This window comes from Xenopus tropicalis, chromosome 9 (assembly GCF_000004195.4).
Source record: "Xenopus tropicalis strain Nigerian chromosome 9, UCB_Xtro_10.0, whole genome shotgun sequence".
Classification (NCBI taxonomy): domain Eukaryota; kingdom Metazoa; phylum Chordata; class Amphibia; order Anura; family Pipidae; genus Xenopus; species Xenopus tropicalis.
Window position 1 is genome coordinate 15,793,520 of NC_030685.2, and position 10,712 is coordinate 15,804,231.

At 42.6% G+C, this 10,712-nt stretch overlaps 2 protein-coding genes across 2 annotated transcripts; one reads left to right on the forward strand and one right to left on the reverse strand.

The window, feature by feature from the left end:
• The first annotated feature begins 2,768 nt into the window (after window positions 1–2,768).
• pld6 (phospholipase D family member 6) lies at window positions 2,769–5,942 on the forward strand. The gene is given in 2 exon segments (NM_001016875.3): window positions 2,769–3,259; window positions 5,542–5,942. Coding segments are annotated over 2 exon segments (633 nt in total). The 5' UTR covers window positions 2,769–2,871; the 3' UTR covers window positions 5,787–5,942.
• A 1,830-nt stretch (window positions 5,943–7,772) lies between these two features.
• Window positions 7,773–10,279, reverse strand: LOC105948379 (sprT-like domain-containing protein Spartan). The gene is made up of 4 exons (XM_031892761.1): window positions 9,816–10,279; window positions 9,218–9,317; window positions 8,664–8,786; window positions 7,773–8,520 (listed from the first exon to the last, which is right to left on the reverse strand). Exons 1-4 carry the CDS (start codon window positions 10,130–10,132, stop codon window positions 8,335–8,337), a joined length of 726 nt encoding a protein of 241 aa, XP_031748621.1. The 5' UTR covers window positions 10,133–10,279; the 3' UTR covers window positions 7,773–8,334.
• Between the last annotated feature and the right edge of the window lie 433 nt (window positions 10,280–10,712).

The window sequence follows — 10,712 nt, forward strand, 5'->3', positions numbered from 1 at the left end:
AATATTTTGGGGCTTTTTTGTGTAGAATGCCAAGATTTGTGTTTCTTTTACAATAACATATATTTTTGTATAACTAAGAGAGAGCTTGCATGAGTCGTGTTACTAGTCAGAGCAGCATTATTATTTATGCAATATTCACTCTATATACTGATGTATATACTGAAATACAATGATTATACAGTATAATATGACTAGGCCACCAAAGAACACCTGATACTGGTACCCAGGTAAAAATGAAATGTCTGCTGAAGCCCTATCCCTTCAGAAGCAGCTTTCAAAGTCATTTTCTCCTCGGAGCTTCTCCATGCTAGTAGTATCCCGCCATTTCTGCCCCATGTAATCACAGGAGAGCATTATTGATCACAGAGGAGCATTATTATTTATACAATATTCACTCTGCTGATGTATATACTGAAATACAATGATTATACAGTATAATATGACTAGGCCGCCAAAGAACACCTGATACTGGGACCCAGGTAAAAATAAAAATGTCTGCTGAAGCCCTATTCCTTCAGAAGCAGCTTTCAATGTCATTTTCTCCTCAGAGCTTCTCCATGCTAGTAGTTTCCCGCCCTTTCTGCCCCACATGATCCCTGGACTCCCTTCGCTCCCACCTATTCATAGGCGGAGGGTAACTTTTTTGTTTGGGGAGGCTAAAGGTGGGCCATACATAGACTGACCTAAAGCTAATGTGAGACTAAGGGGCACGTTTACTAAAATCCAATTTTTGGGGGGGCTTAAACCACCATATGGTAAAAATATGGTTCTAAAATGTCATGAAAATGCTTTTATCAGTCGTACGAAAATTTTGAGTTTACATCCCGAAAATCCCTACTTTTTCGATTTGAAAGCATTGTTAAAACTCGAAAAAATTTGAGTTTAAACAGACATTCGTTTCCATGAATTCTTTTCATTTTTCCCAAACAGGAATTGCCCCAGCAGCCATTTTAGGAGCATTGGCACTTATTCTTGGAAAACAATAATGTGTTTAAGTTTCAGTTGAAACTGGGTTAAACTGAAAATGATGGGATTAACTTTCCCTTGAAAGGTGTGAAACTGAAAACAATGAGGGGGTTAAATTCCCCTGTGACGCTGAGTAAAAACAATGTCCGCGACAAATCTCCCTTGTCGCGGGCGACTTATCTCCCCTAAATGCCAACCCACCGGCAAAAATGTAAACCGCCGGTGGGATGGCATAACAGAGGCAGCTACCCCGATCGCGCTGGCGCATATGCCATCCCACCAGCGATTTACATTTTCGCCGGTGGGATGGCATTTAGGGGAGATCAAGCCTGTCGAATTTTTATTTTACAAAATTATGGGAGTTATTTTTGGAAAACTTTGAGAATTTTTTCTGGGAATAATAACGAAAAAATCGTGTTCTAGTAAAAACCCACTTGTAAATCTCATAATTGCTTAGTAAATCTGCCCCTTAGCGGATTCACTGCTGGTGTACCTCCCAACTACCTCTTGCACCACTGACTTTTTTTTTACCCTAAAATGCTTAGGATGTAAAAGTATTCATACACACACTTCTGTGAGGGGTTCTCCATCCATTTGTGTTTGTGACCAGTTAGCTTAAAGGGGTAGTTCATCTTTAAATTAACTTTTAATATGATGTAGACATTGATATTCTGAGACACTTTCCAATTGGTTCTCTTTTATTTTTAATGGTTTTTCAGTTATTTAGCCTTTTGTTCAGCAGCTCTCCATTTGGTATTTCAGCAGCTAACTGGGTGCTAGGGTCTTATTTACCATAGCAACCAGGTAGTGGTTTAAACAAGAGATGGGAATACGAATCGTTAAGGGGCCTGCATGGAAAAATAAGTAACTTTTAATATGACGTAGACATTGATATTCTGAGACACTTTGCAGTTGGTCCTCTTTTATTTTTAATGGTTTTTCAGTTATTTAGGTTTTTGTTCAGCAGCTCTCCATTTGGTATTTCAGCCGCTAACTGGTTGCTAGGGTCTTATTTACCCTAGCAACCAGGTAGTGGTTTAAACAAGAGATTGGAATACGAATAGTTAAGGGGCCTGCATGGAAAAATAAGTAACTTTTAATATGATGTAGACATTGATATTCTGAGACACTTTGCAAATGGTCCTCTTTTATTTTTAATGTTTTTTTAGTTATTTAGCCTTTTGTTCAGCAGCTCTCCATTTGGTATTTCAGCAGCTAACTGGGGCTAGGGTCTTATTTACCATAGCAACCAGGTAGTGGTTTAAACAAGGGATGGGAATATGAATAGTTAAGGGGCCTGCATGGAAAAATAAGTAACTTTTAATATGACGTAGACATTGATATTCTGAGACACTTTGCAATTGGTCCTCTTTTATTTTTAATGGTTTTTTAGTTATTTAGCTTTTTGTTCAGCAGCTCTCCATTTGGTATTTCAGCAGCTAACTGGTTGGGAATATGAATAGTTAAGGGGTCTGCATAGAAAAATAAGCAATAAAAAATTACAATAATAATAATTCTGTGGTATTGCAGATGAAATCTGCAGCAAAGTTGAGAGTTGGTTCTGAGGTAAAGTTTACAGTCTGCAGATTCTTCTTTTCAGGCTTCAGTTTGTAATATCTCCCGAGCCCTGACCTGCATCTGTGCCTTGATTGGTCAGTTTTACTGTCTGTCAAGAAAGCTGGGCTCTGATTGGAGAATCCACAAGAAGACAGATCTAATCAGAGCACAGCTGATTACAACAGAGCCAGAGCTTGCAGGAAAAGGGAAAGATTGGCAGGACAGTGCAGACATGGAGTGAGGTGGTTTTTTTTAAGGTGCCCAGCAGATTTGGGGAGACTTAGCCTGCCCTAGCCTTATTGAAAATCTGCCTATGTCCCTGGGCTCCTTTTGCTCCCAGCTATTGTAATGTTACTGTGGGGGCGCTGGAAGGTAGTGGCGGGCCTGGCGGGCCTTGCTCTCAGCCTGGAGCTGCTGCTTCGGTACATGAGGCGGAGAAAGCCCATTCGGGAGGTGCTGTTCTTCCCGGCGCCGGTGACCTGTATTGAGCCCGTGTTGTATCCCATGAAGCAATGCTCCTGTCCCCTCCCTCACACCGACAGCGCCTTCAGCCGCCTCCTCTTGTTACTCCTCAGGGCTCAGCGCAGCCTGGAGCTTTGTGTCTTCACTTTCTCCTGTCCCTCCCTGGCCCGGGCCGTGCTACTTCTACACACCAGGGGAGTCCGGGTTCGTGTCATCACTGACAATGACTACATGGCTGCCAGCGGCTCTCAGATTGGGCCCCTGCGGAGCGCAGGTGAGGGGCCACGAACACATGCCTTTTTGTTTGCCCTCTGAGAAAGCAGTGGCAAAACGCGTGTCAGGGTAAACCGTGGAGTAGGTAATTCTACCTGTTAGGGCCGTGGCAGACTGGGAGATTAGTCGCCGCGCGACAAATCTCCATTGTCGCGGGCGAAATAATCTCCCCAAAATGCCATCCCACCGGCTAGTATGTAACTCGCCAGTGGGATGGCATATGTGGCGCCGAAATCGCCAAAGTTTCCTCTCAAGGCAACTTCGGCAAATCGCTGCGCCGCGTATGCCATCCCACCAGCGATTTACATTCTAGCCAGTGGGATGGCATTTCGGGGGGATTAGTCGCCCGCGACAAGGGAGATTTGTTATGGCGACTAATCTCCCTGCCTGTCACGGCCCTTAGCTCCAGAGCTCCTTCCTTGTCTTGAACTTGTGGGACTCCCAGGTATAAACAGCCAATTGATAAGACAGTGAGAATACAGGGAATTTCTCCACCAACTGAAGTGTTCTAATTTTCCTACTTTTCTATATTAAGGTAACCACCATTCTCCAACAATCTTTTAAACAATCTTTTGTTTGCTTGTCACTTTAAAAGCACTACTAACGCTGTGAGTTGTAGTTCACCAGTTGAGTATGTAAATATCACAGTTAAATCAACGTTTAAGTTTAATGGAGTACAGGTATAGGACCCAGTATCCAGAATGCTCGGGACCAAGGGTTTTCCCGAGAAGGGGTCTTTCCGTAATTTGGATCTCCATAACTTATGTCTACTAAAAAATGTATAAAACATTAATTAAACCCAATAGGATTGTTTTGCATCCAAAAATGATTAATTATATCTTAGGCTCAGTTACAAGGTACTGTTTTATTATTACAGAGAAAAGGGAATCATTTAACCATTAAATAAACCCAATAGGTCTGTTCTGCCCCAATAAGGGGTAATTATATCTTAGTTGGGATCAAGTACAGGTACTGTTTTATTATTACAGAGAAAAGGGAATCATTTAACCATTAAATAAACCCAATAGGTCTGTTCTGCCCCAATAAGGGGTAATTATATCTTAGTTGGGATCAAGTACAGGTACTGTTTTATTATTACAGAGAAAAGGGAATCATTTAACCATGAAATAAACCCAATAGGGCTGTTCTGCCCCCAATAAGGGGTAATTATATCTTAGTTGGGATCAAGTACAGGTACTGTTTTATTATTACAGAGAAAAGGGAATCATTTAACCATTAAATAAACCCAATAGGGCTGTTCTGCCCCCAATAAGGGGTAATTATATCTTAGTTGGGATCAAGTACAGGTACTGTTTTATTATTACAGAGAAAAGGGAATCATTTAACCATTAAATAAACCCAATAGGGCTGTTCTGCCCCCAATAAGGGGTAATTATATCTTAGTTGGGATCAAGTACAAAGTACTGTTTTATTATTACAGAGAAAAAGCAAATCAGTTCAAATTCTGAATTATTTGATTAAAATGTTTTTTTATTTATTTTGGTTGACGGATGAAATATAATGTGTGCCTTCTCCCTTTTGCAAAGACAGAGTATTAGAGATAACTGCCTTTCAAAATAACTAACTGTCACAAAGCAGCTTAATTAGACAGATCGCTGAGAGTGAAGAGTAACTAGCCTGTTTGCAAAATTCTACAGAATTTATAACAGCAGAGGTTAACTTTTAGTAAGTTATAGATATACCTGTTCTGGTCATTTTTTTCATATATTTGTCTTTTGAAGTATTAGCAGTCCAATGTAGCCATTGAAAATACTGTCTACTTGATGGCATAGCAACACCTAGCAACTGAAAAATAACATTAATTTTGAAGCCTTTGCTATTATTATTTGCCGTGGCGTAACTAGATATTACTGGGCCCCACAGCTAATTCAATTTAGGGCCCCAAAACATTGGTAGGTTGATCTGACAGAGGGTCTTGGCAACGCTATGCTAACAAAAATAAAGTCAGGAATAAGGAGTCAAGCTGCTTTGCCCAGTGTACAGGTTTTGTCAGGTAATGCTTAAACCTGACCCATACCAATGCTTAAACCTGCCCCATACCAGAGTAGATAACTGTACCCATCTGACCAATTGGTGTCGAGCCAGCCAGTGAATACCTAACAGGTCTGTACCAGGAAACTGCTTCCAACGTGGAGACTGTAATAACAGAAATACTCCGTTCATGTGAGGATGATTGCCCACATCGATACACCACTGGAATAATTGTTATTTCGACCCAGAACTCTTGGGTTAGTATATGAAGTGTTCTGATTTGTGTTGCAGGTGTTGCAGTTCGACACGACCAATCCAGTGGCTATATGCACCACAAGTTTGCTGTTGTTGATGGGACAGTGGTTCTCACTGGCTCCCTAAACTGGACCGTTCAAGCCACCCAAACCAACAGGGAGAACATTCTCATCACAGATGACCGCGTGATCGTTAAGGCTTATCAGCAGGAGTTTGAGCGACTCTGGCAGGAATATGATCCGGCATCATACGACTTCTTCCCTGAGAAAGAGAACAAATAAGAGCGACCAAGCATCTCTTCTTGCAAGCAATAAATATTGGAAACAAAATACTTTGCTTTTTAATTGAAAAATGTAAACTAGTTATATAAACATCAGCAGTTTTACTAAAGGAAATCTGTAGCTCTGAGTCTTGCCGGCCGTGATTAAAAAAGGTTTGATTTTATTTTCTTCTCTTTCGTGCGAGTTGGTTCTGTTTTCCCTCCACTTTACTAGCCGCAAGTAAAGCAGCAATGGTAAGAATATCTCTGTTCTATTTGGCAACAGTCGGCCATATTTTAAACCACTGTATATGAACAAGTGCAGCTGTTTATGGTCTGCTTGGGATATTTGGAACAAATTTGGAACAGCCTGTCACATTACACATTAGACAGCTACACATTAGAACTGCTTTCGGGTAACCTATTGTTTCTCCTACTCCCATGTAACTGGAGGAGTCCCAAGCAAGACTTGGATTTCTTACTATTGAGTGCTATTCTGATACCTACTGGGAGCTGCTATCTTTCTCCCTTAACATTGTTCTGCTGATCGGCTACTGGGAGGGGGGAGGATATCACTCCAACTTGCAGCGCAGCAGTAAAGTGTGCCTGAGTCTGAGCTTTCAGAAGGAGCCAACGTTGCACATTAGCACTGCTTTCAGCTAACCTATTGTTTCTCCTACTCCCATGTAACTGGAGGAGTCCCAAGCCGGATTTGGATTTCTTACTATTGAGTGCTATTCTGATACCTACTGGGAGCTGCTGGGGGGATATCACTCCAACTTGCAGCGCTGCAGTAAATTGTGACTGAAGTTTATCAGAGCACAGGTCACATGGCTGTGCCACCCTGGGAAATTAAGAATATGGCTAGCCCCATGTGACATTTCAAAATTAAATTTTGAAGTATTGTGCATTTCCCCTGCCTGTACCAATCTGGACAGGCAAAAATGACAAGGACCCCACCAACCCATGTATTTGGCTGATGATCAGCAGTATTTTACTTGCCACCAGGGTAATGTGATCATTGGCTCATTTGTCAGATATTCAGATCAGACCAATTTGGCCCACCGGGATACCCCAGTCCTGATAGGCCCTGCTGTGCTCCTGGGGTGTGTGGTGGGGTTGGCTGCTGGTGGGCCCCACTGTTGGTCTAAAGTGCAAGTTGGCAGGGCTTGGGGACTTGTCCTAGGAGGTCCCACCCCTGCTGAGGTGTGCGATGGCAGGGGGCGAGGCTGGCATGAAAGAGAAAAAACACCCATTGACTTTAACAATTACAAACAATTACTTTTCAGTCGCCGATCACTAACAGTAAGTGTGGGATATTGGTAGCTAATATCACTCCCAAGCCGGCTGTATATCCCTAGCGCATTATAAAGCCAGACCAGCACATATATTAGCAGCTCATTCGGGCCAATACTGGATGGCCTTTACACAATGTATAGCCTGATGGTCTTTGCAGATGGGCAGTGTCCTTGCAGACTGTATGTATAAATATATTAGCTCAAAATTGCGCCCATTACCATGGTTCTCCCTGCCCATATATATATATATATAGTTCATTCATAGTCATCACAGAATTAATTGGAGCCATCACACTGCCTCTCCACCCTTGCATCCTAGGTAATATCATTAGAACTCCCTATATTGCTGAATGCCTGAATTGACTTTTCCGGATAAACCCAACTAGTCAATCCTGAAACATGAAATCAGTACACAAATTTCTTTAGTATGATTTTTTATTGAAAAAGATAAACATTGCACAATAGTATATACAAGATAGTAACATACATTAAAGGGGAACTAAACCCCCCACAGGCAAGAGTTCATATAGGAGCCATCTTCTGGGTCTTCATGTCCTCTTCTTTCCCTTCGCAGACGGATAGAGCCTTCTGGCACATTGGCAGTTGGCGCTAATCCCAGACTAGCTCCAACTGCGCATGCCTGGAAAGTAGGTTTTCTGGATACGTAACAGTGCCATAGCCAAGAGGAAAGTCTTTCTGTAGGTCAACTCTCAAGTCTCTTGCTTGAAGGTCTCCTGTGAGGTTCCTGGATATTTATAACATTTCCTACTCCGTTCCCCTTGTTTGTATTTGAGCAGGCCTGCCCGCTACTTGTGCCCAGGGCCCATTGTATTTCCAGCAGCAGCGCTTCAACTGGCACATGGCTTGTATGAAAGGGCATCAGGGATTCCATCCAGTTGTGTCTGTTCCTTGGTGTGGCTCTGTGTGACTCTTTGTGTGATTTCTGTATCCATTGGAACAGTCCCAGTATCCAACTTGTATCCCTTCTACTGGCCAGTTCAGCAGTACGGTTTGTTTCTCTTGCTGCCGCTGTGCCTGTGCCTTATATAACGTAGGCAATGCTAATCTTATGGCTGCTCATTGGCATTTTATTGGCCCATTGGGGGTTCATTTCAGTTCTGCCCGTAGCAATAGACTCCCACATTGCCTATCTGGATAGCAGCCTCTCATTTTCCATAACTCAGTGCTGGGCATTCTTGGGCCACGGCCTTATTTCCTGGCAAAACTGTTATTAGCCACGTGGAACGTCTCTAGAATATTCCTTAAGTGATTCTATAGGTCAGTTCTCATTCTCTTTGGTTCTCGGACCTTTATAAATTCTCCTCCGCATTTGCGCTTGTGCGCCTTGGAGCTCGGAGTCCTGTCCGCAAGCCGCCTCACTACTTGTGCACAGGGGCCATTGCATTTCCACCAGTGGCGCTTCAGTGACTCGTATTCTCGATCGAAATCATGATAGACCTATAAAATAACAACAGAAATATCATGGAACCTGACACATTAATAAGAATAATGAATAAAATATTAATAGAAATTAATGGTACAATACAGTGTAATGTATAAGTGTGTGTATGTATATACTGTATATATACGGAACTACTTACCGTAATATTTGCGCCACTTTCTCTATTGATTCGCTCCATGTGAAAATGAAAGGTTGCGCCATGATCTATATCACTTGTTCCTCTGACTCGCTGGTAGTAGTGGATCATTTCATGCAGGAGCGTCTGTAGGGTGAGAAACAGCCCCAATGTTACTTGTTCTGCCTTCATGTATAGAAAATGCATCACATCTTTGCAGGCAAACCCATGTCTTTCCATAGATATTACATTCACACACATCTGATTCCCCCTGATACATCACCTAGGCCAGAGCTGCCCAACTAGAGGCCTGCGGGCCATATGCAGCCTTCCTAAGGATTTAAATGGGGGCACAAACCAATGCTGTATTAGAGCTAACTGCCAGGGAGCCATTTGTTTAGTTTAGATACAGTATAGACTACTTGAAATCTTCTGCTCTCTCTAGGGAATATTGGTGCAGTCCATGCTATGCCCCTAACGGACCAACATAGTTTCCCAGCAGCACCAGCACTTGGCCAGTTTGGGTTTTTTCATTTACTACAAAAATACACAAGAAAACAGACAAAGAGAAGACTTACTTCCACTGTATTTTTCCTTGGCCGTAATTCAAGGAGAGGTTTGTTCAGGCGAATTCTGCATTTTCCACTTATATTATCTTGGATGCAAATTCCCGCAGTGCTGGAAAAAAATAATGCAGAATTGAGAAGTGTCTGAATAAATTCCCAGGCTACGCAGGGGGGCTCCGCACACTGCATTATGGGATAGGAGCCAATCAGCAGCTAGGTGGACCTGATAGGGAACTAAAGCCTGTTTTTTGCTTGAGTGACTGCAGGGCTGTGATTGGCTCTCCCCCTCCTACTGTGCCTTTGGCAGGGACTGTAAGGACACACCCACCCCAGAGAAGATCTATGGGGGGGCTCCAATAAAGTTTAAACCTTTAGCCCAGAGTGAAACCAGCACCATATAGTATTCATTATTGCCTACAAGTTTAGGGGGCAGTCACTTATCCTATGTGTCTCTTTTAACAGAAAACTAATTGCTCTGCACATACAGATCTCTCCCTCCTGTGCACCTTACCAGGCTGGGGAAGTTGGGGGGAAGCTGTATAGCAGTGACAGTGACACAGATTGTCCCCCAAGGTCTATTAACAACAAACCCCATTAGTTCCTGACTTACATGCATAACCTGTTACTCCATTTAAGGTCAATTGGCGGCAACAGTCCACGAAAGAATCTCTTATTAAAGTCGTCAAATAGGACGTGGATATCGGGTTTGGGGTCCAGCACCTCCCAATATGGATCCACAACCGACAGCTGCTCAATAGCTGGCTGAGTCACAGCAGGATCCCCATCAGTCTGACAAGCCACAGAACGCTTTTCACGAGCCTGAGAAGTTACATTTTCGGTAGAATGATGAACTGAAGAAAAATCAGGTGAATATGGTGTTGAAATCTGCTCCGAAGAGCAACTCGGCGATGAGAAAAACAAGCCCATCCTCCTCCAGCTTGTGTCTCTCTAGGGCAGTTGGTACCAACTGACGATTTCTTTGGGGGCAGTTGGCTCTCCTATGATGCAGTTGTGAGGTCATGTGATGTTTGTTTACACTGTGAGTGCAGCAGGGGCCACATTGTGACAGCGCACTCCTGCTCACTGCAGCAACCAGTAGTTTTTTAAGGGACATCTTATTAATGAATTCAAGCCATCTGGAATTTCTTATAGGAGGGACCTGTCCATTTCGTCATTAATAATTAGCAAATGAGAATCTGGCCAATGTATGTACATTATTACTGCCACAAATACAAATACTCAGTTGATCCTTACTGATGGTTTTAACCACACACATACAGTATATATATGTATAAAAAATCCAAATGTATGTGATGCACACGTATTCCAATTGCATATATAGTGGGTGCGTTATATATAATATATCACGGCGAGTTGATCCGCCAATATTAATATTTCTTCCAACCGAGTCAGTTATATAAATTATATATACAGGTATCTGACCCCTTATCCGGAAACCCGTTATCCAGAAAGCTCCGAATTACGGAAAGCCCGTCTCCCATAGACT

Coding starts and splice junctions, on each gene's coding strand:
- LOC105948379 (XM_031892761.1), bottom strand. CDS start 10,132: ATGGGCTTGTTTTTCTCATCGCCGAGTTGCTCTTCGGAGCAGATTTCA. Junction 9,318..9,815: donor TGGAGTAACAGGTTATGCAT/GTAAGTCAGGAA, acceptor ATTTTTTTCCAG/CACTGCGGGAATTTGCATCC. Junction 8,521..8,663: donor AAAGTGGCGCAAATATTACG/GTAAGTAGTTCC, acceptor GTTATTTTATAG/GTCTATCATGATTTCGATCG.